This window comes from Papilio polytes, unplaced genomic scaffold (assembly GCF_000836215.1).
Source record: "Papilio polytes unplaced genomic scaffold, Ppol_1.0 DF824169.1, whole genome shotgun sequence".
Taxonomy (NCBI): domain Eukaryota; kingdom Metazoa; phylum Arthropoda; class Insecta; order Lepidoptera; family Papilionidae; genus Papilio; species Papilio polytes.
The window spans coordinates 4,734,939-4,759,296 of record NW_013525035.1 but is presented as its reverse complement, the minus strand read 5'-3'; the positions used below and the strand labels follow the sequence as shown (position 1 = coordinate 4,759,296).

The window sequence follows — 24,358 nt, the reverse complement described above, 5'->3', positions numbered from 1 at the left end:
GTGGTAGCCGCCGCGCATGTTGACGCAGATGTCGCTGGACACGGCGTACGGGCTGCTGTGAGCGCACGGCGCCTCGCCGCTCTCGCATTCGTCAATATCTGACAATGTACAGTTCCTATCACCGTCATCACCAGCCTTTGTAGACTACTGGACATGCACTCCGAGTTTTTACACATTTTTTATGGAAAACAAGCAAGCGGCCTGAATCCACCGAAATGGAAAGCGACCGCTGCCCAGACATCCGCAATTGCAGATGCGTTGCCTACCTCAATTGACGGAGGAGACACATAAAGAGGACACTTTACCTTTCTTATGGGTCTCCTCCACCGTCAAATCCACTTTTCCTTCCGATCCTCTCCTCTTAAGAAAAGGGTAGAAAGGGAAAGGGACTAAAATTAGACCTCTTCCACCACACTCATCAGACTGTACGCGGAATTGCTTCCACTTCACACCTGTCTTGTGTGGTCGTGGTAATGCTAGAGGCGAGACCTGCAGTGCGAAGATGTTAAAGCGGGCTCTACAACCACACATATCTTTACTTGCACAACTAAATATCAACTACCGTGCGCACTAAAGAGCGAGACTAAAGGGTGGGGAGACATAATAGTTTGTTCAAAGATGTGTGCATGTGTGTCTTAAAATGACGATAATGTTTCAAAGGAAGAAACAACGTTGATTTTCATAAGATTAAGATAAGAACAGTGTCTGACTAAAATTTTTAAGGGATTTTCTTTAATAATTTAAAACAACTTACCAATACAACTTCTTTTATCTTCAGATAATCTGTATCCTTTGGGACAAGAACAGCGATATGATCCAGGCTCGTTTAGACATCTCCCGTCGCAGAGATGTCTCGACTTGTATTCCACACATTCATCGACATCGACACATGTACTGAAATTATATTATTATATTTATTTTGTCACTAAATCCTAATAAGCACTTATCAAATGGTACAGTCAACTGCTTCAGGTTTCCAACAGAATTACAAGAATAAAATTATTTGGTAATGAAAAACTAAAAAAGCTGACATTCCCTGACTTGTCTAAATTGGTTTAGGATTCAGACAACAGGACAGACAGTTCCTAATGTTTTGTTAGATGGATGGATGTTTGTTAGAGTTTGTAGCCTAAACTGCTGGACGGATCTCGATGAATGTCAGAGATGTAGAGGATAGTCTGGAACACAGGCTACTTACTTTTGTTTCTTTTTAATTCCACGGGAACTGAGTCAGGGGGAAAAGCTAGTAGAAATGGGAAAGCTTGGTTGGGTAAATGGATATTTGTTAGAGTTTGTAGCCAAAACTGAACGAATCTCTATTATTAGTATAGACGTAAAGGATAGTATTTAAAATCACATAGGCTTTTGAACCCGAAAATAGGTGAAGTTCCCGTGGGATACACTAATTTTGTTTTATTTTTTTTATTTCAACATTTATTATTGAAATTTACCACAGATAAGACAAAGTCCGGAGTAACGGATACCGTTTGTTACCAAAAATGTCAGGTTCCTATGGGATACATAGTTTTTAATATTTCATGTTACTGCTAACATAACTTTAGCTCTGTTGATATTTCAATTTCCGTCTTTTACCTGTTATCCTGGCTGAGACGGTACCCTCGATGACAGGAGCAGCGGTAACCACCCCATACGTTGACGCACCCCTGCTGGCACAACGTCCCTGCTCTGTTCTCCTCGCACTCATTCACGTCCATACAAACCTAGTATAAAAAAGACGCTGTACACGAACTGTACACCGTATTCAGTTCAGATTGTGGTCTGCTTAAAACGATTGCTTGAAGTCCTAGTATGTTTCTTCTTAGTGTAATAACTTGGATATAGCAAATAAAAATATTTTTTTATAATGAGCGAGTCCAGGGGCGGGAGGGGAAAGACCCCACCCCTTAAAATGAACACCATTAACATGGCAACTTCCCCCTAGACTTAGTATCATTTATAACAGTTATTGTATCAAAATTTACGAAATGATGAGGTCTAAAAGTTTCCGATTATTGTAAAAAAACTGAAACGCACCTTATCATTGCGAGGAGCGGGCCGGAAGCCAGGATGACAGCGACACTGGAAGGATCCTAACGTGTTGATACAGTCGGCGTTCTGCGAGCAAACCGGCTGGAAAAGATATTACTTGTCAAGTATTCTGAATAATAACAGCAGCTATAACTTCTGAGATCTAAAAATTCTTTAATTTTCTCTAATTCTCTGAATTTCTAGATGAAATTCAAATTTCCTTATTTATTTTAATGGTAGAGGTAGACATAGAAAGAGGTGGTTTGCATGAAAACATGATCAAGAAGGGAATGACTGAGACGACGGATAGAGTTATTTGGAGGACCAAAACCAGTACGATAAGGTAAGGAAATGATGGTCTTTCATACACTTACGATACTCCCAGCGGCGGCACATTCATCAACATCTTCACACTCATGGTCTCCCACCAGCGTGTAGCCAGCAGGACAGCTGCAGGTGTACCCGCCGGGCAAGTTGGTACACAACTGCACAAACCCGCACTTCGCCTCGCCACTCATACATTCATCAATATCTAGAATTAACTTTGTTTTAGTATGTGCTAAAATCCTATACATCTGCTGTTAGTATTTTATTATACCTTGACATAAATTGTCATATCCAAGTTCGTATCCCGCTGGACACTTAGTTACCCTGTCTTCGTCAACTTTTGGTTTAGATGGCCGGCTCTTTGTACCATAATGTATACCGTTTGAATTATACGCTGAAATCAGATAAAGTACACTAAAAACCACACTTATATAGAAACATTTAATTGCTTAAGTATTAGAAAGTAACACACAGGAAGCGTAAACTTGAAAAGCCCATTTCCTACAGATTACTATCTCCTGTATCCCAAATGCAAAAGTTTAGATGGATAGATACAAGAATGAAATCTCGATGATATTTGGCATAGATGTAGAGGATAGTCTGGAAGAGCACATAGACTAACTGCTATTTTCTCTTTCAGGCAGACAGAGTCGCGGGCGAAAGCTATAAAAATATATTGCTTCTATTTTATTACGCAATGGGCAAGAAACTTGCATCGTGTAAATGTGCCTTTATATATTAACTGGCATGCAAGTAGTTAAACAATATTTGCTTTTGTGCAAGTTATTTAAGGGAAGGGTCAGGGTACTATCTTATATCGAGATCAGCTATTTATGGCCGGTTTCCTAAGTTTAACCATTCGTTAGTGTGTTTGGTTCGATAAATTCGTGAAATGCGTATCCGAACTACGTAACTTGAGTTTTACTTAGTTGGAACATTATTAACTTATGAACCAATAGGTGACAAAACGAGTGGATACCTTAGAAAGTGGATACCTTTTACAATGTGAACACACTCTTAACTATTCTTGAGTACTTATTCGTGATACTTACAGGGTTCGTTCCCATATCCTTGTGGAAACTGTTGATTGTTCCTTACTGGAACACAACGCTGTCTTCTACTGTCCAGTTCCCAGTTAGGTGGACATTCGCATCGGTAACCACCTTCTGTGTTCACACATATCTCTACCGCCGCACAGTTCGCTTGTCCGTTTGTACACTCGTTTATATCTGTAGAAAGTACAAGATAATATCCCTGTTACGTAAAGCAGCTTTTCATTCACCAAATCATTCACTCCCTTAATCTTGTTACCTTTCATTCAATCCATTCATCTCTATGCCTATTCCTTTTTGAATGGCTTCAATTTAGGTTCATTTCCTTTTCTCCTTATTTCCTTTCCCTTTGTTATGTTTTAAATTGTTTTTTAACTTATTATAACTTGTATCTTATTATTTATTTCTTACCTTCACATGTCCCAGTATTTGTGTTGAAGAGATATCCCATTTCACAAATGTTTCTCGGTTTAAATGGCCTCGTTGGGAATGGTCGATATACCGGATAGCCCCAGAAAACTTAAATGAAAAAGTAATATAAAATTAAAGAAAATCCTGTGTTGAAAATATTAATTAAAAAAAAATACCGTATTGTGACTTACTTCGTTCAGTTGTTGGCGGAGATGATTGTGTAGGAGGAGATGTTGGCGGGGGAGTTGTTGGCGGGGGAGTTGTTGGCGGGGGAGTTGTTGGCGGAATAGTTGTTGGAGGGCTAGTTGTTGGCGGGGCAGTTGTTGGCGGGGCAGTTGTTGGCGGACTAGTTGTTGTCGGGGCAGTTGTTGGCGGAGTAGTTGTTGTCGGAGTAGTTGTTGGCGGTGCAGTTGTTGGAGGGGCAGTTGTTGGCGTAGTTGTTGGCGGTGTTACAGGTGGCATTGGAGGTAACGTAGGTGGTGGAGGTGGAGGAGGGGGTGGTCTTGTAACTGTCGATGTTGTCATAGATGTAGTCGATGACGTTGACCAATCAATATATATGCAGGTTCCCGAAGTTAAATCCCTGCGGAATCCGGCAGCGCAATCGCATACATATCCTCCCATGGTATTCCGACAAACTTCCGTCAAACCGGAGCAGATGTGACGATTTGTTGAACACTCATCAATATCTATAGAAAAAAAATAAAAGTTTTAACTCGTATTTTGAACTTTCAATCGCATTAAATCACTTCAAAACTGTAGATTATTTGTATATTCTTACCATAACAAGCACCATATGCATCACTTTCGAAACCAAATTGACAGTTGATAGGTTTGACGTTAATTTTCGTCCATTCATTTGTCGGAATGGTTTTAGTGTCAACAGTTATAGAACCATCAGGAGTCTGTTCACCTCTCACTGTTGCTGTTTCTTTGCCGACTTCAACCATCACAACTTTAGGTGATGTAAGTGCACCTTCAGTTACTGTATCGTAAGTATCTATTTCATTTTCTTTAGGATCTAATTTGTCATGTGGTACTTCTACTGGTGTTTTATTTATTGGATCTAAATTATATTTAGGTCCAGGTTGTTCCGTGCTATCTGTTTTTGGTCCCGCTGGTCTTTCCTCTATCGGGATGTAGGTAATTTCGTCTTCGGTAACCTTAGGTGGTTCTGTAGGCACTGGGGTGAAAGATTCTGGTTTTCTCGATGGTTCCGTTGTGTATTCAATTCTGTATATAGATTCACTTGATGTTGGTATATCTTTTGGGATTTCAGGTTGTGATGGTTTAGGTATACCGTTTTTGTTGTTGTCTATAGTATAAATGTTATTATTCAAATCTTGAGTATTTTCGATTGGTATTTCTTCTGCTTCATTATTACCAATATCTGGTTGTAAAGTCTGTATTTCAGGAGGTTTAGCTGTGGTTGGTTTAGTTGCGCTGGTCGTTGGTTTCGATGTAGTTGATGTAGTTTGTTCAGGTTTTGGTTTATCAGAACTGGGGTTTGTATTGTTTTTATTGACGTCATCAATTTCCTCTCTGGAATAAAACAAATTAGAAATTGGACAAGTATTAAAATGCGAGCACACTAATTGTGCAACTAAACAGTTGACTGCGAAACAATCGAGAATCGCACAACAGTTGTGCTATAGTTAATATCGATCAATACTAGCTTTCACCTACGACTCCGTCCTCGTGAAATTAAAAAAAAACAAAAGTGAGTAGCCCCTGTGTTCTTCCAGACTATCTTTTACATCTATGCCAAATTTCATCTAGATCCGTTTATCAGTTTAGGCTACAAACTATAACATCTATTCATCTAAATTTTCGCATTTCTAATATTAGTAAGATTTGTTACTTACTCAGAATCGTAGTATTCGTATTCGTACTCCGGAGCCGGTGTGGAGGTGGTAGTGGTGGTGGTGGTGGTGGAGGTGGAGGTGGAGGTGGGGCGGCGCATGCAGCGGAAGGAGCCCGGGATGTTGTGGCAGCGGTACTCGGGCCCGGCGCGGGCGCAGTTGTGAGTGCCCAGAGCACATTCGTCAATATCTGCACCAAATATATCGAATACAGTCATGGCACAGGATATGTTTTTTTAACAAGCAATATCCGCCCAAATGGCGAAACGATCGCTGCCTACCCATCCGCAATAGGGAATATGCATGCATTATTTTTCGTTTTTTAAACGATTCCACTTGTTAAAACCAGAAAAAAATTGACGCGAAAATTTTTAACCATTGAGCTAAAAATAATAAAATAAAATTATGACCATTTTCGAGCGACTAAAACGCGACCAGAGTTGACATGAGACAATTGACGTCAATCGTCTTATTCCATTCATAACATACGGTTAGACTCAGATGTCACTTCGACGTAAAAAAACAACAAAGTATCTCATTGCTTCTCAAGCAAATTGCAAAATTGCACCAAACTTTTTTTAAGTATACTTTATTACTATAAAAATTTCCTGCAAAGATTTTTTTAAATATAATGTGATTTATTGGCAAAAGTTAATCATTAAAAAGTATTTTTTTTTTCAAATTCCCTCGCTAAGTTCTAAAACGCACACTATTGGTCGAAGCAAGTGGCTTATCTAATATGAAGTCGCTGTGTTGTCAATACACAGTTCATTTACGTTAGTTTATATAGAAATACACTCTTGAAGTATTTTACTGTAAACTCGATATCAAAACCAACTTTAAAATAAAAAAATACTAAATATAATTATTAATTACCACTTATTTGTACCAGGAATAATAAAAATGAATCGATTTTTGACTTTTTGACCTTCAAATACTTTATTGTTTTTTACATCGAAGTGACATTTGAACGTATGTTATGAATGGAATAAGACGATTGACGTCAAATGTCTCATGACAACTCCGGTCGCGTTTTAGTCGCTCGAAAATGGCCGTAATTATATTTTATTATTTTTAGCTGAATGGTTGAATATTTTCGCGTCAATTTTTTTTCTGGTTATTTATAACAAGTACTTTCGTTTAAAAAAAGAAAAAATACATGCAAATTCCCTATTGTCAACAATGCCTCTCTATATTTAGGAATGTCTACATCCAGTTAAAAATAATGGTAATTACCTTCACATTTGCTGGAGGAATGATGCAGTATGTACCCTGTGCCGCAAGAAATGAACCTCACACAGAGGTAAGACCCCACAGTATTGTCGCAGCGCTGGGACTGCGCGATGCAATCATTTTGATCGGTAGCACATTCATTTATATCTGAAAAAAAATAACTTACTAATATTATAAATGCATCTGTTTATTTATGTGAAAGGTTTTTTTCAAAGAAACGACTGCTGTTTATAGCCATTCGAAACAAAGGACACGCGCATAAAGAGAAAATTTCGACTTCCTATGTATCTCCTCCTTTCCTTTCCCATTGTTTCCTTATAAGAAAATGGTCAAGACCACACAAAAGACAGGAGTGAAGTAAAAGCAAATCCTTTTTCGTCTGATGAGCCCAATTTTATCCCCTTTTGTTCCCACCCTTTTTCTCATAAGAATTGGATGAAAAGGAAACGTGTATTTGACGGTGGAGGAGACGCACCGGAAGGGTAGGCAACGCATCTGCAATTGCGGATGTTTATGAGCAGTGGTCGCTTCGCCATTTTGACGTATTCAGGTGGCCACTTGCTCATTTGCCATTTTATAACATAACTAGCTGTTCCCGTGCGGCTTCATCCGCATGAAATTATGAAAATTTCATTTTATTGTTTACATTTGTCAAATTATCAATAGCAAATGTCTCAACAATCTTGCTTCCTTAATGTTGTCAGCAACTTATGGTCTCCCACATTATCGTTTTTATCCAAAATATTTACCCCCTAAGTTTAATGACGTGAAATATACAGCCTAAAGCGTGACGTAAGTGTTGAGCTTTTTATTAAAAAAGAATTATTCAAAAATATGCTGTAATTACTGACATCTTAGGCAACAAAGAAGTGTGTGTTTACGCTTTATTATAATAGTATAGACATGTAATAATAGTACATACCAACACAAGCCCCTGTAGTTGTGTCGAGTTCAAATCCTATTTTGCAGTTACAAGTATGTCCGCCAAATGTATTGTGACAGGTTTGGTACTGGTCGCAAATATGGATACCTTCCGCACATTCGTCTATATCTGGAAATATTAAACGTTTTATCTATACTAATATCATAAAGAAATATTTGTATTTTTGTATGTATGTAAGTAACTCAAAATCAACTGGACAGATTTAAAAAAAATTTCACCTTAAAAAGCTACATTATCGTGAGTAATATTACTAAAATGGATATTTAGCCTATGGGCCATGTTTAAATTATTTTTAAATTTTATAGACAAAGTCACGAGCAATCTATAATAATATAAAGACAAAAGATTTGTATTTGTATGTATTAGTTACGTAAAAACTACTGTCCGATGTTAAAAATGGGCAACATAGGCTACTTTTTTACTTCCATGCGGACAAAGTCGCGAGTAAAAGCTAGCAATGGAATAAATAAAATAATGCATGTTTATTACAATTTACCTACACAACCATGGTACTCGGCGCTGTATCGCAAACCATCTGCACATTTCGGGTTTATTCCAGTACTGAAAAAAACTTTAAGGTTATCTTTTGGGAAAAGAAATAGTAAGAACGGACGCCTTTGACTAAAAAATCGCACAACAGTTGCGATCGATTGTTTTGCAGTCAACTGTTTAGTTGCACGATTAAAATTCGAATAGTGTAACCATATAAGCTTATAGGAATCAAATAATCATCATCACCAGCTCATTATACGTCCCCACCGAAGGGTTTAGAGCCTACCCTAAGTTAGTGACTAGGTCATAGTCAACCTGCACTGCGGCTTGACTTCACACATATCTTTGAATTTCTTCACCGATAGCAGCATCACGATGTTTTCCTTCACCATAAGAACGTCGGGTAAATTATGTATGAAAATTCTAAAAATCTAAAATCACATTACAGCGGGATTCGAACCCAAGACCTGTAGATTACAAGTCAAGTGCTTAAACCACTGAGCCACTGACGCTCCGCTATAGTTTATTAAATCTACATTTTTAAATCTATTTTTTTCTTACCTCGATATATCCGTAGATTTACAATTATATTCACCAGGTAAATTGACACATATTTGATTAGGCTTACAAATATCATCATTCTCCTCACATTCATTGATATCTGTAAATATATAAAAGATAAAATAAATATCTTTTCAAAGTTATACATACATTATATATATTTCGTTGCAAGAGAGGAAAGAGATTCAATAATATAGAGAAGGCATAATTGACACTTTACTGGAAACATTTTTCATATAACAGATTCTCAAACATGTTAATATAATTTATTGTAGTTAAATTATTTTTTTTTATAATACGAGGTGACAAACGAGCAAGCGGCCACCTAAATCCACCGAAATGGAAAGCGACCGCTGCCCATAAACATCCGCAATTGCAGATGCGTTGCCTACCCTAATTGACGGAGGAGACGCACATAAAGAGGACATTTCCCCTTCCTATGCGTCTCCTCCACCGTCAAATCCACTTTTCCCTCCCATCCTTTCCCCTTAAGAAAAGGGTGGAAAGGTAAAGGGACTAAAGTTAGGCCTCCGGCACCACACTCATCAGACGAAACGCGGAATTGCTTCCACTTCACGCCTGTTTTCTGTGTGGTCGTGGTATTACACCGGGCGAGCCGGCCCATTCGTGCGAAGATGTTAAAGCGGGCACTACCACTGTTAATTGCCCATAAATGTCATTAAATAATATTTACATGTTTAAATTTCATTTTATAACACTGTTTAGTTTCTTTATTTATCTTTTTGTTTTGAGTATATTAAAGGAAGTTTGAGAGTACCCCCAGTGGTAGAGAAGGTAAGGAGTAAAAAGTTAGCATGGGAGCATGTGATGAGGAGGGATGAATCGCATAACAAGGAGAACGTTAGTTATGAGTGTGGTACACCGGTAGATGTAGACATAGAAAGCGATGGATGTATTGCGTGAAAGGTGACATGATCAAAAAGGGAGTGATTGAGTTGACGTATGATAGGAGTTACATGGAGTACAAAAACCTGTTGCGCCGACCCTACGGGAGTAGGATAAGGAGAAGGAAGATGATGATGAACAATGTTTGTTTCTTTAACAACAAACTAGCTGTTGCCTGCAACCTCGCCCACGTGAAATTAAAAATACATAGCCTATGTTACTCACTGATAATGTATCTTTCTAAAGGTGAAAGAATTTCTAAAATCGATCTAGTAGTTTTTGAGTTATTCCAATACATACAAAGATATCTTTATAATATTAGTATAGACGAGGGAGCTTAGGGAGTATAATTTTGTAAAATGTTTTACAACATGTCAATACACGAAACGGCACTAATCTTGACAACTGATATAGTACCTTTTAGAGAAAGTACCGATGAAAAAATATTCACTGCCTTGTCTATATCTTTTTATATGTCTACATGAGGGAGATGAAAGATAGAATAATGTACACGTAAGAAAGAGATATACATTTTTCAATATTTAGAATACAAATAAATAAATAAATGGTGTATTATTTCAATTTTGAAAATATACATTTCACGAGAGCCTTGGCTCCTGCACTAGGTTCCCCTGTGCTGTAGGAGCCAATATTATATTTTTTTATTATTGACTAGCTGTTCCCGTGCGACTTCATCCGCATAATATTATGAAAGTTTTATTTTATTGTTTACATTTGTCAAATTATCAATTACAAATGTCAAAATGACATGACGATGACAAACCATGGCTATCATGCTTCCTTGATGTTGGCAGCAACTTATGGTCTCTTTCCCACATTAAGGTTTTTATCCAAAATATTTACCCCTTAAGTTTAATAGCGTGAAAATGTATAGCCTAAAGCGTGACGTAAGTGTAGGGCTTTTTATTAAAATAAGAATTATCCAAAAACATGCTGTAATTGCTGACATCTTAGGCAACAAAGAAATGTGTGTTGACGCTTTATTATAATAGTATAGATTTATATAATCTTTAAGATATAGGATATTTACCTTCACACTTGTTAGTTACATGATCAATCTTAAAACCGGGTGGGCAGTGCTTAGAACCTTTATCTTGACAATAAAAAGAACCTCTCGTATTTATGCAGAGTTGTGATTTTAGATTACAATCGTGTTTGTGAACTGCACATTCGTCTATATCTGAAAATAAAATACACTTCCTGAGGTTTTATACATACGAGTAAATATTTTAAAGCGCGAAGGACGCGTCGAATGTGTGCAGTTTTGTTACATGAGAGAGACAGAAGATACAGGTGTAGTGTGAAAGAAAGAGACAAACATACACAATGGATTACAACGATAGTTTTGCGTATAACCAATTGAACATTTATAAATTTTTAATTTAAAACTTAAAAATGTTCAATTTAATAATTATAATTTTTAAAATAATTTAATTTAACAGTCACGCATATTAATTTTTTTTATAGTATTTTCTTCTTTTCTGGTAGGGGGGGCGTTCGGAAGTTCTAGATTATTAGATAGGAGGTGTTTCCATCCCGCTTCAACCGAATTAAATTATAAAATCTTTCTTTCAATTAACACAATTTTAAAATTTTTATTTGAAAATGTCAAAATTCAAATGTACAAAAACAACGAAGGCCTTTGATAATAATTACCGTTACTATGGTAACATGTTGTCAGCTTGTAATTTTTATCTCTTTTCCGTATGACGGATTATTCCAAATTATTTACTCCCTAAGTTTAATAGCGTGAAAATATATAGCCTAAAGCGTATCGTCGAATCGTCGAAATCGCCGAAGGCCTACTTTAAGTCCCTTTCCCTTTCCACCCTTTTCTAAAGTGGAAAGGATGGGAAAGAAAAGTGGATTTGACGGTGGAGGAGACGCATAGGAAAAGGAAACGTCCCCTTCATGTGCGTCTCCTCCATCAATTGAGGTGGGCAGCGCATCTGCAATTGCGGATGTTTGGGCATCGGTCGCTTTCCATTTCGGTGGAATCAGGCCGCTTGTTTGTTTGCCATCTTATATTATAAAAAAGTGTAGGGCTTTACTTTAAAAAAAAAGAGTTATTTAAAATATGCTGTGATTGCTGACATCCTGCATAACAAAGTAGTGTGTTTACGCTTTATTATATTAGTCTAGATTATTCTAACCTTCACAATCATCGCTGCCGTTACTTTTGAATCCAGGAGGGCATTGATCTTCTGCGTGTTTCTTTGGTAAATTCGCCGGATCTCCTTTTATACCTCCACATTTGTAAGCTCCTACTGTATTCTCACATAAATACGAAGGGCATGGAGGTTGTGGTAATTTGCATTCATTTATATCTGAAAAACAATCAAAAACTTTATCAGGGGGTAGTTAAAACTGTTTATTCCTGTAACCACAATTCTTGTAAATTGTCATAATAATCTAATGTCTAAAATTTGTGATGGAAATATCTGATTTTGGTACTCTATCTACAGTGACGGCAGTTTTAAGCTATCTGAGCCTCTATCAGCTAGTTGTGGGACAGGCCCTTAAAGATTTTAAATTTGAAATCATCGTTGTTAAGTATAATTTATTTTAAACGAAAACCTTACTGATTCTAAAAACCCTAGTTAAAATAGAAGGTAATAAAAATCAGGGTTTAGACGTAAAAGATATTTAACCCCCTGCTTTTTCAAGAATGGGGTTAACTGAGAGTATGTACTCTACAAGTATATCTAGAGGGTGGCCATAAAGGGGGTTTTAGTTAATAAAACATATTCCACCCCAAGGGTATCCTTATTAAAATTATCCCTAAATACAAAAAGGGGGTTATCAGAACGAACAGTAATTTAAAAAGAAGATGAAGAAATAGTTTAAGATAATTATTTAAATCCCTGTTACATTGCTATTTTTTTTTGTCAGTAGGAGCATTTGTTAGTAACATTAAAAATTCTTATAAATTACTAGCTATTGAGACTTCGTTCCCGTGACATTAAAAGACAAAAACGCCTATTTTACTCAATAATGCAATAGTTTTTTAATAGCGAAAGAAAGAAAGCCCTGTAGTTTTTGAGTTATTTCAAGACATACAAAAATTTAAATATTTCCTCTTCATATTAATACTAGCTTTCGCCAGCGACTCCGTCCGCGTGGTATTAAGAAAAAACAAAAGTGAGTAGTCTATGTGTTCTTCCAGACTGTCCTCTGGATCTATACCAAATTTCATTAAAATCCGTTCAGCCATTTAGGCTACAAAGAAACATACATCCATCTAAACTTTCGCATTTCTAATATTAGTAAGATATATAGATAGTATATACATAAATTAAATATAATAATATAAATGCATTCTTACCATCACAGGCGTTGTTAAGCATATTCCTAGAGAAGCCAGGCGGGCACTGACCCTTCTCTATCGTCATCTTCTTAAGAATACATTTGTATGAACCTTGTATGTTAACGCATTGTGTGTTCGACAGACACACGGGCGGATTTAACAGACATTCATCGATATCTGAAAAGAAAGTATTATTTCAGTAGCTTTCGCCCGCGACTCCGTCCGCGTGGGATTGAAAAGGACAAAAGCAAGTAGACTATATCTTCTTCCAGACTACCTTTTTGCCAAATTTTATCAAGATCCGTTCACTAGTTTAGGCTACAAACTAACAAACATCAATCTCAACTTTAGCATTTTTATTAGTAAGCCTAGCTGTTGCCCGTGACTTCGTCCACATCCACATTAAGATAAAAAGTTGCCTATAATACAAGTATGTCCGTCTATGTCAGCTACCATTCAGTAAAAGTATACCCTTCCCCTACAGTACGTAAGTGTAAGAATCGGCCCAGCCGTTTCGGAGATTACCCGGAACAAACGCGGCTTGCGGACAGACAGACAGACAAAAAAATGCAATTTTTGTTATCAACAAGTATACACTTCATATTCCGGAAATCTGGAATTGTTCAAATTTTATTACATGTATATATAGTTTGTGATACCACTATTTATATACCCTTTAGGAGTATTAGTGAGAATCGTTTATCTTCTATATCTTTCTAAGATAATACCTTCACATGATTTCCCATCAGCCATGAGTTGGTAACCTCGTCTACAAGAGCAGAGAACTTGGACCCCGTTGTCGTTACACTTGTGTTGGCATGGATTATGTGGCTTGCATCTGTTCTTCTCCACCTATAATACATTATTCAGAAATAAACACTAATACAACAGTGGTAGAGTTCACTTTAGCTTAACGAATGTGTAAATGGACTGACTAAGATGTGGTTATTAAGACGTGAGTGTTTTTGCCTTCTCTTATAAGAAAAGGATGGGAAGGAAACGTGGATTTGACGGTGCAGGAGATGCTTAGGAAGGGGAAATATCCTCTTTATGTGCGTCTTCTCCATCGATCTAGGATAGACAACGCATCCGCTATTGCAAATGTCTATGGGCAGTCGCTTTGCCAGTTTGGCGGATTCTGGTGGCTCGTTTGCCGTTTATGATATTAAAAAAAAAGACAAATAACCACAAACGTCAAGTACGATATAATTGCCAGAGAAGTAAACTTAGATCTATTTACTTGTCTGGGAAAGAAAAGGGATGTAAAACGATTATATTCTGTTCATCGTCTCAACTGGTCAAAGATTACAGAATACACAGTAGAGTAAACTTGGTACAGACTGAATTCCTTACAAGAAATTTAAGAAATAGATTCTTACCTCTATACAATTCTTTTTATCAGCCATCAATCTAAACCCTGGGTTACATTCACATTTGTATGACCCTGGTATGGGTATGCAATGGTGAGCACAAAGTTCATTCGGCGCGAACATATCGCAAACTGATGTCAAGTCTGGAAGGAAGTTTATTCTTTATACATTTTGAACAACTTCAGTTAGAGGGGACACACCTTTGACTAAACTCTCGCACAACTGTCGTGCGATTGTCGAATGTTTCGCAGTCAACTATTTAGTTGCACAACTAAAAATCGAGTATTGTGCGCTCCATAGTGCGATAGTTTAGACAATATAGTGTATTTAAAACAAGAGGGAACATCAAGTTGTGTATCAACAAGCAGCAAAAATAACTGCGAATTTCTTACCGTCTTCTAAAGGTTTCCTCGTAACTATAGCATCACCTGGTCGAGTTGCTGTTTCTGTTCTTGATTGACTTGCTGATTTCTGTAATAAATGATCCATTATAACACCACATACAGTAAACAATAACTGGAATGCTAACACGATATTTAGTTTAAAAAAGTAGATTTTTTGGTATCGGAAGATAATCTTCCAAAGATTCCCTGTCTTTTTTTATAAAAGAAAGGGTTATGTGAGATATCTACTTACTAAAACCCACTGAGGCCACCCTCAGCTGCGATTTAAGGGTCCCGGGATCTCGAATAGAACACGCCGGTACCCTCTGCATAGCTTTTAATGAAGGGGATAAGTTCACGTAACTTTACGTGACTCGCAAGTTGCAATTTACCTACATCTGTAAACACGGCCTGTTTTAGAAACACATAGCTACTGTTAGCTTACCTGACAGCAAGTATTAAATGCATTTCCTGCCAGCGGGTCGCCGCTCTGTCCCCTCGTGTCTGTAACACATGCGAAGCCGCCGCGGGCAATACCTGCCGCTGAACCTTTCAAGCATTCATCGCAGCATTTCTGTAACATCACTTATTATTATCTACTAGCTTTCGCCCGCGACTCCATCCGCGTCAAATTAATAAACAAAAGTGAATAGCCCATGTGTTCTTCCAGACTATTCTCTACATCTATACCAAATTTCATCGAAATCTATTCAGCCGTTGGTTACAAACTCTAACAAACATCCATCCATCCATCGTAAGTTTCGCATTTATAATGAAATCGTATTGTTTGACACAATACAAATGACCTATAAAATTGGCCTAACTATATTACTCATTTTTACCGAGAAAGTAAGGTAGCGAACACACTAATCTTACTAATATTATAAACTAGCTTACGCCCGCGACTTCGTCCGCGTGGTATTAAAAAAAACCAAGTAGCCTATGTGTTCTTTCAGACTATCTTCTATGTGTATGAAAAATTTCACTGAGATCCGCCCAGCAGTTTAGGCTACTAACTCTAACAAACATCCATCCATACATCCATCTAAACTTTCACATTTATAATATTAGTATGATGTGCGATGGATGTTTGTTAGTTAGTAGCCTAAATGGCTGAATGGTTTTGGATGAAATTTGGCATAGATGTAGAGCATAGTCTGGAAGAACACATTTATTTTTAATACCAAGCGGACGGAGTCGCGGACAAAAGAGTTATATAATCCAAACATTACTCGTCTTTCAAGCTATCTGACGCGTTATCAATGCAACTGATAACAGATCCCTAATTACCCACTTACGGAGTGTTTGGTTAGGCGATACTTTGTTAGGTCAACGCTACACTTAAAGCTATAAAAATCACAGCATCTGCTCTAAAGTACTAAATTAATTTAAAAAATCTTAACTATTATTAATTCAGTTTCCCTGTCTTATCTCGTTGATAGTGTACTAATCAAACTGAATTAAAATAAACAATATTTTAACAATATTAGAATAGTAGACGCTACTAGTGTAGCGCAAGCTTTAGATTGAAGTCCGGAAGGGCGAATTCCGCTCTGCAGACATATACTTCATTCATAAAACTCCAAAACTGCATTGAATTGATAATAACAAAGAAACATCGAAATCATTTAAAAAAACATTTACAGACCATCTTACTAATATTATAAATGCGAAAGTTTAGATGGATGGATGGGCGGACATATCGATGGATGTTTGTTAGAGTTTGTAGCCTAAACGGCTGGACGGATTTCGGTGAAATTTGGCATAGATGTAGAGGATAGTCTGGAAGAACACATTACTTTTGTTTCTTTGGTTCCACGCGGTTTGAGTCGCGGGAAAAACTAGTAACGTAAAAAAAATCAAAGTTGTCTCATACATAGTAACTTGTACGTAGTACATAAAATTTTACTAACTTACCCTTGAGGAATCCTTAGATAAACTACAATCTTTCTTGCTAGTTGCTATATCTATTCCAAGATCACACGCTTCCGTTTTTCTGAAATTAAAAAAGAATGAATGAGTAAATGAATGAATGAATATGTATTTATTGCCACACAAACAGATATTACATAAATGGACTTTTCTAAAGAAAACAATCGTGGCAAAAGGTAGCTCAGCGTAAGCAGGACGGACTAAGCCGTTCCTGCGCTGATTTTCTACCGGCTTCTTCGCACTCAAGTAACATATAGCTTAATTATTAGGGTACTAATTACAAAGGAAACAAAATTAGTTCTTATTCAACAATTTTTCTGCTATTAAATCTCATTCTAAACCGTGTTATTTTATTAAACAGGACGCATAGCAAGATTTCCGAGAGTCTTCGTAACTGATCAACTTAATCCCTCAGTTTTCTAGACTTTATGGTTCTTGGAATACAAAGATGTACTAAATCTCGTTTTATCTTAGCACTGTAAAGATTACTAAAGTAATTTATTATCTTGCAGATTTATTTATTATATTCGCGAGAGTACAAGTACCGACTAATTTATAAGACAGTTAGGCATGAAATCTAAATTCCTTACATGTTTTCACGTCTATCAGATTGTAAGCGTTTACAAAACGAACTATTTTAAATTCGTTTCATTTTTTTTATAACATAAGATGGCAAACGAGCAAGCGCCCACCTGAATCCGCCAAAATGGCGTAGCGACCGCTGCCCATAGACATCTGAAATTGCAGATGCGTTGCCTACCCTTATCCGATGGAGTAGGAGACGCACATAAAGAGGATATTACCTCTTCCTATGCATCTTTTCCATCGTCAAATCCACTTTCCCTTCCCATCCCCTCATAAGAAAAGGGTTGTAAAGAGAAAGGGACTTAAATTAGGCCTCCGGCACCACACTCATCAGACGAAACACGGCATTGGTTCCATTTCACGCCTGTCTTCTGTGTGGTCGTGGTATTACACCGGGCGTGCCGGGCCAATTCGTGCTAAGATGTTAAAGCGGGTACTACGACTGTTAAATCATTATTTGGCCGTTGAAATTTTTAACCACACATAATCGAACACTTCGACTATCACCTATCAGTTGGAAGCGTTTATATAGTATTTAGATAAAATTCGTTTCAGTATTAGGCCGTTGAAAAACCACACATAATTGAATTAACAATTCCACTATCACCAGAGAAATTAGTCGCACTATACCATACTTATAGATTTAAGTGTCTTTATCTAAATATTTATTGAACACTTCAAACGAAACGATAATTCAGTTCCGATGAGTTAAAAGTTTGATCATTTGGTCCATCTGTTATCCATCCGTACTTCATTTGTTTATGCTAGTTTGACACGAGTGGAACTAACTGTTAAAGTATTTCTGTTCTGTTCTTATGCATTTATAATCTGTACTACATTTAACTTGTTACCGACAGCGCGGCAGCCAAAAATACAAAACACTTTTTATCAAACTAACACATCTTTCGAAACTTATTTACACAAATATATACAAAACTCAAAACTATCTTGATCACATCTTAACTTCTTCTTCTTCCTTTTTTATATATTTTCCTTAACCAACGATAAATGCCTTGGTGGCCAGTATGCAACCTCTTTGGCTGTATACATACTTTTTGTCACCCAAAGAGGTTGTATTTTGCACTCAACAACTATTATAAAGAGAAAAATTTTGTTTGTTTGACTGTAATGAATAGGCTCAAAAACTACTGGGCGATTACAAAAAATCTTTCACCGTTAGAAAGGTAATCTGTGAGTAACATAAACTATATTTTACAATGTTTTTTTTTTTAATTCTACGCGAACGGAATCGCGGGCGAAAGCTAGTATGATATATATGGCTATGCTTCACAGTTCTATCGTGTAAAACTCGCATTACTGTAAAGATAATTCGAGATATAAATATGAGAGTGTACTTATGAAATCGTTCACACTATCACACTACGGAGTATAGTGTGTATTGCCCCTAATAATGTAACCAACTTGAAACACAATTGACATTATTGTTATAGATTGTTGACTGATATAAACATATTTGAACGCAGAAATGCATTTATGACACCGTAAAATTGTAAACATAGAAATTCTCTAATCTATCTAGTCTATATATTTATCTATACTATATTATAAAGATTTTACAAGTGTACAGATTAACAGTGGTAGTGCCCGCTTTAACATCTTAGCACTGCAGGGCCGGCACGCCCGGTGTAATACCACGACCACACAGAAGACAGCGTGAAGTGGAAGCAATTCCGTGTTTCGTCTGATGAGTGTGGTGCCGGAGGCCTAATTTTAGTCACTTTCTTTTTACCACCCTTTTCTTATGAGAGGATGGAAAGGGGAAGTGGATTTGACGATGGAGGAGATGCATAGGAAGAGGAAATATCCTCTTTATGTGCGTCTCCTCCTCCGTCGGATAAGGGTAGGCGACGCATCTGCAATTGCAGATGTCTATGGGCAGCGGTCGCTTCGCCATTTAGGCGGATATAGGTGGCCGCTTGCTGGTTTGCCATCTTATGTTATAAAAAAAAATGAAAGATTTGTATTTTTGGATTCTTGTATGTATTCGATTCACGTAAAAACTACTAGGCCGATTTCAAAAAATCTTTCACCGTTAGAAAGGTAATTTAATTGTGAGTAACATAGGCTATATTTTTAAATTTTACGCGGGCGAAGTCGCGAGCAACATTTAATGATAAAATAAATGTAAACTTAAGCAACCCACCATATATTAAGTATTCGGCCGTTAGTGTGAACTATACGTGCGTTTAACGTTTAAAATGTATTTTTATACAGCATTAAAGCAGGGTAAGCCAGGTGCGAAGCTGTGATAAAAGACGAATTGCAGGTAAATAGGTCGATTGTTAGGAAACGGCAGCATATGCAGTATATGATCCTATGTAGAAAACTTGACGCAACACTTTTAAATCAGATTTCAAAACCTATGTAAATCAGTAAGAACTGAAGGTCATTAAATAGCCAATTAGATAAAAAATTACTACACGACTTTAAAAAAATAAAATAATAAAAGAAACTGGCTGCAACATGCCAACAAAGTTCTTTTTTTATTCCTTGTATTGACAGATTGACGGCGCGCGGGAGATTGAGATACTGATTAATGATTCGAAATTTAAAAATACGAAATTCGAAATTGTTTTCTTTTTTTAATTTCTACAGCCAGTATATTTTCATTGGCATGAAATTATTAAAACTTAAAATGTCAAAATTATTATTACTATAAAAACCTTGCTTCCTTAATGTTGGCAGCTTTTAGTTTATGGTCCCTTTCCCCTATTAAGGTTTTTTCGAATTTATTTACCCCTGTTTAATAGCGTGGAAATATATAGCCTAAAGCGTGTAAACGTAAGGCTTTTTATCAAAGAAAGAATTATTCAAAAACATGCTGTGATTGCGGACATCCTACGCCACGAAGTAGTGTATGTTTACGCTTTATTATATTAGTATATACTGGTATATATAACGGGAAAAAGTTTTCAGTAGTGTCGAAGTTTTCAGTATACTTACTTATAATGTTCCTTGCAGCATTGTTCCATAGCGTAAGTACATACTGTGGTGAACATTGGGGGCACGTTCGGGGGCACTGATGTCGGGCAATCAGTGCCCCCGTGAGACCTCGCATATGCCGTCCCCTGCTCACAGCATTGTTGGGTCATCTCTGCCATTTGGTCGGCAAGGGATGCTGTAATTAGAAAAAACTTGGTTTACACACGCATATGGAAAACATATTAAAAACTTTAGTATCTCTTTGTAAGTGGTTTTTGCTTAATATTATGTATTCCCATTTATTTTATTTTCCTCTGCGTCCATCTGAACATATTAATACTAATATTATAAAGAGGAAAGATTTGTATTTTTGTATGTATTGAAATAACTCAAAAACTACAGGGCCGATTTCAGAAATTCTTTTGCATTATGCATATGAGTAACATAGGCTCTATATTTTATTATCTTTTTAATTTCACGCTTGCGAAGTCGTAGTTAATAAAATTCAATTGTAATCAATATTGAAACAGGAAATCATTTTTCGTGATATTTGCGATGTCGATAACGAAAAAATGTTCCTCTTGAATTACTCTATCTATAAAAAAATCCATCACAACTCTTTGCGTATAGTTTTAAGCAAGCATAAAGAGATAGCGGGATGAGACTTTATTTTATAGCGTACGCACATCTTTGATTTCATCGCACAACTGTTTAGTCTTGCTTTGATTCCTATGAGCTTATATGGAGGTTACTCGATTTTTAGTTGTGCAACTAAACAGTTGAATTGGCTGCGAAGTCATCAATCGCACAACAGTTGTGCGCCCGATCTTATACGTAGTAATGGTTTTTGAATATCAAACTATTTATGTCGTAAGGTTGACAAATCAATGTCGCGAAATTAGAGCAACTAATTAGGGCAATTATTTTAAGAATGTATTTATAGAGAAGGATAACAATTATAATAGAAAATTCTATAGAAATAGATGGATATTTGTTTCCAGGTAACTCCAAAACAGACGAACCGATCTGTATGAAAGGTAGTTAATGTCTGGAATACTAACCTACGACTTGTGAGATTTTATATTCCGCGCGAATGAAGCCACATGCAAAAGCTAGTTTTAAATCGTCACCTGTCAATAATTCAGGTGTGGGATATGGCCACACAACGACTATCGAACGATTTGCAAGTAGCGGAGCTGCGAAATGAGTTGGAGGAGAGGAAATTGGACGCGAACGGTAACAAAAACGAACTAAGACGGAAACTCAGGATGGCCTTAGAGAAGGAAGGTAAAGATCCAGACAGTTATTTTGAAATTCCTCCGGCTGTTGACAGAATTTTGATCGAAAAAGTGCTGGAGATGGAAGAATCATCTAAATCGTTTCAATTAGCAACATATAATTTTTATACATATTTATGGAATTTGATGTTAACATAATAAATTCAATTGAGAATAGACATACTTCAATATTCCGCGTCTTTGTCACCGTAAAGTAGTAAATATGGTGAATTTATAACCCTACTAGTTTAACTTATAAGTTTACATTAGGCTACTAATTTGCGACTTTGTTATATACTATACTAGATGTTGCGCTCCTTCATACGCGTGAAATAAAAAATATAGCCTAAGTTACTCACAGATAAATTAAAAAGAATTTTTAAAATCGTTCCAGTAGTTTTTGAGTTATTTCAATACATACAAAAATACAAATCTCTCCTCTTTATAATATTAGTACAGATATACTCGTAGATTAGTACTGATAGTGTAAAGTGACTCTGAAAACATAGAAATGTATTCTAGCTAGTAAACTATTCAGTACTCTACTATTAGCCCAGTGTAAAGAATAATTCCGGTTGTAGAATTGTGCGCGTGATTCGAATTTTAAAACACCATTTATGATGCAATTTTGTAATCGCAGATCGCAAAAAGATGTCCCTATTTCTGTGAATTACATTAGTCTGCGAGATAGCAAACTGTCGGTAATCTTACTAATATTATAAATGCGAAAGTTTAGATGGATGGATGTTTGTTAGCGTTTGTAGCCTAAACACCTGAACGGATCTCCATGAAATTTGGCACAGGTTTAGAGCATAGTCTAGAAGAACACATAGGCTACTTTTTATCCCGGGAATAGTTACGGTTCCCGTGGGATTCATTAATTTAGTTTTTTTTAATGTTCACTCGATTATTCTGCAACGGTTCAACATATCTTATTGAAATTTGGCACAAATATAAAACAAAGTCTGGAGTACACATGAGATAAGCTTCATCCCAGAGAAATGTCCGGTTCCCGAGGGATACGTAGCTTTTTGTAATTTATATAGTTAGTATGTTTTCTAATACCACGCGGACGCAGTCGCGAGCAACAGCTTGATTAACAATAACACAAATACCACAATAAAAATCTAATACAGTTATTCTTTAGTCAAAATGTGGAAAACAAGTCTTAATTTGCGTTGAAATCTAGTTTTCGTTGGTGACTCCGTCCGCGAGAAATTACAAGAAAATTCCTAGCTGTGTGTTGTACCAAACTATTCTCTACATCTATACCAAATTTCATCAATCCGTTCAGCAGTTTAGGTTACAAGCTCTAAAAAACATCCATCCATGCTTACGCTTTCGAGATAGTAAGATAGTTGACATAGACTGGGCAATTTTTTTAACTATGACTTTAAATATTGAAAAAAACCCTAAATAATCTGTTCCATGAATTTAGGGAAATACCAGGAACTCATGGGACATGTGGGACAGATATATTATAATGGTAAATCCCACCAAAACATCTGTTGCGTTCAAACTTAAAGACAAACTTTGTTATAAGAGGAAAACGTAACGAAAATCCGGTGGGATATAAATTAAATTAAATGTTAATTAAAATACTTTTGCCCGCGACTCAGTACGCGTGGAATTTAAAACAAAACAAAAGTGAGTAGCCTATGTGTTCTTCCAGACTATCCTCTAGATCTATAGCAAATTTCATCGAAATCCGTTCAGCAGTTTAGGCTACAAACTCTAACAAACATCCATCTAAACTTTCGCATTTATAATAATAGTATGATTTGACTGCATTTTACTTTTTACAATAGTAACTTACTAATCTAAATGTAAATCTATAATGTATTTGCAAAATAAAGTGTTTAAATAACAAATGAAAAACAACTTATTTATTCAAAAATACCAGCACAAAATAAAATCACGAATTTTAAAATTCAGAAAGTAAAGAGAACTAAACTCTCATTCAGGTTAAGAAAAATCCTCGAAAAACAACTGATTTATTCAAAAATACCAGCCCAAAATAAAATCACGAATTTTAAAATTCAGAAAGAACTGATCTCTGATTCAGGTTAAGAAAAATCCTCTTTAAGACTTACCAGAAATTCCCTTGTGAAGGGACACAAAGAAAATACACAAAACGATCCACCGCATTATCACAATATTAAATAAACAGTACGATATAATTATCACAAACAGTTAAAACTATCGCTTCATATTGTCTTTTTAATTAAGGTTTTCTTAAACGATTTTTAACAAAAATCCATTTATCCTTATACAAATAGCGCGCAGACAGGAGCGACGCACGCGCGGGTCCGACTCGATCTATTTTAGTCTCGATCTCAGTGCAGTCGTCTCTTTCTTGTCAAAGATTAACCAACACATGTGATCGTGAGTTAAGTAGAATATCACTTTTATTAGTAACAACAAAACTATTTTTCGACAATCAAAGGGGAAAAGTGGTAAAAAAAAAACTCTACCCTGTGAGTTTTAAAGTACAGATTACTGTTGTTATTTTTTTTATTTGAAAATTTAAGATTAAATTTACAAGTGGTTAGTTTTGTTTTTAAATGCACATTTTGATAAAAATCTCTTACAAGAACTAAACCGATAAAATTTTACATTCAAATTGTATTCTAACTTTAAGGTTAGTGAAACATTATATCTAGGTGTCCTAATATTTAAAAAAATAGTCGTCATTTGATTATTTTCTAGTACTAAACGTGTTCTA

At 36.2% G+C, this 24,358-nt stretch overlaps 1 protein-coding gene across 1 annotated transcript in view; it reads right to left on the bottom strand.

Moving 5' to 3' along the window:
- LOC106111289 (fibulin-2-like) overlaps nucleotides 1-23,955 on the bottom strand; it is a 26,452-nt gene extending 2,497 nt beyond the window's left edge. The window contains exons 1-25 of the mRNA XM_013293316.1: nucleotides 23,727-23,955; nucleotides 20,378-20,552; nucleotides 16,814-16,892; nucleotides 15,342-15,470; nucleotides 14,906-14,984; nucleotides 14,523-14,656; nucleotides 13,872-13,995; nucleotides 13,162-13,320; nucleotides 11,990-12,163; nucleotides 10,867-11,016; nucleotides 8,910-9,009; nucleotides 8,353-8,417; nucleotides 7,836-7,964; nucleotides 6,917-7,060; nucleotides 5,684-5,870; nucleotides 4,600-5,360; nucleotides 4,010-4,507; nucleotides 3,819-3,926; nucleotides 3,408-3,584; nucleotides 2,627-2,749; nucleotides 2,403-2,560; nucleotides 2,035-2,130; nucleotides 1,594-1,721; nucleotides 755-894; nucleotides 1-98 (exon numbers count right to left, since the gene is read on the bottom strand). Of these exons, the coding sequence (XP_013148770.1) occupies nucleotides 1-98; nucleotides 755-894; nucleotides 1,594-1,721; nucleotides 2,035-2,130; nucleotides 2,403-2,560; nucleotides 2,627-2,749; nucleotides 3,408-3,584; nucleotides 3,819-3,926; nucleotides 4,010-4,507; nucleotides 4,600-5,360; nucleotides 5,684-5,870; nucleotides 6,917-7,060; nucleotides 7,836-7,964; nucleotides 8,353-8,417; nucleotides 8,910-9,009; nucleotides 10,867-11,016; nucleotides 11,990-12,163; nucleotides 13,162-13,320; nucleotides 13,872-13,995; nucleotides 14,523-14,656; nucleotides 14,906-14,984; nucleotides 15,342-15,470; nucleotides 16,814-16,892; nucleotides 20,378-20,552; nucleotides 23,727-23,781 (4,170 nt within the window). The 5' untranslated portion in view covers nucleotides 23,782-23,955. The remainder of the gene's footprint in view (nucleotides 99-754; nucleotides 895-1,593; nucleotides 1,722-2,034; nucleotides 2,131-2,402; nucleotides 2,561-2,626; nucleotides 2,750-3,407; nucleotides 3,585-3,818; nucleotides 3,927-4,009; nucleotides 4,508-4,599; nucleotides 5,361-5,683; nucleotides 5,871-6,916; nucleotides 7,061-7,835; nucleotides 7,965-8,352; nucleotides 8,418-8,909; nucleotides 9,010-10,866; nucleotides 11,017-11,989; nucleotides 12,164-13,161; nucleotides 13,321-13,871; nucleotides 13,996-14,522; nucleotides 14,657-14,905; nucleotides 14,985-15,341; nucleotides 15,471-16,813; nucleotides 16,893-20,377; nucleotides 20,553-23,726) is intronic.
- Nucleotides 23,956-24,358: the final 403 nt, after the last annotated feature.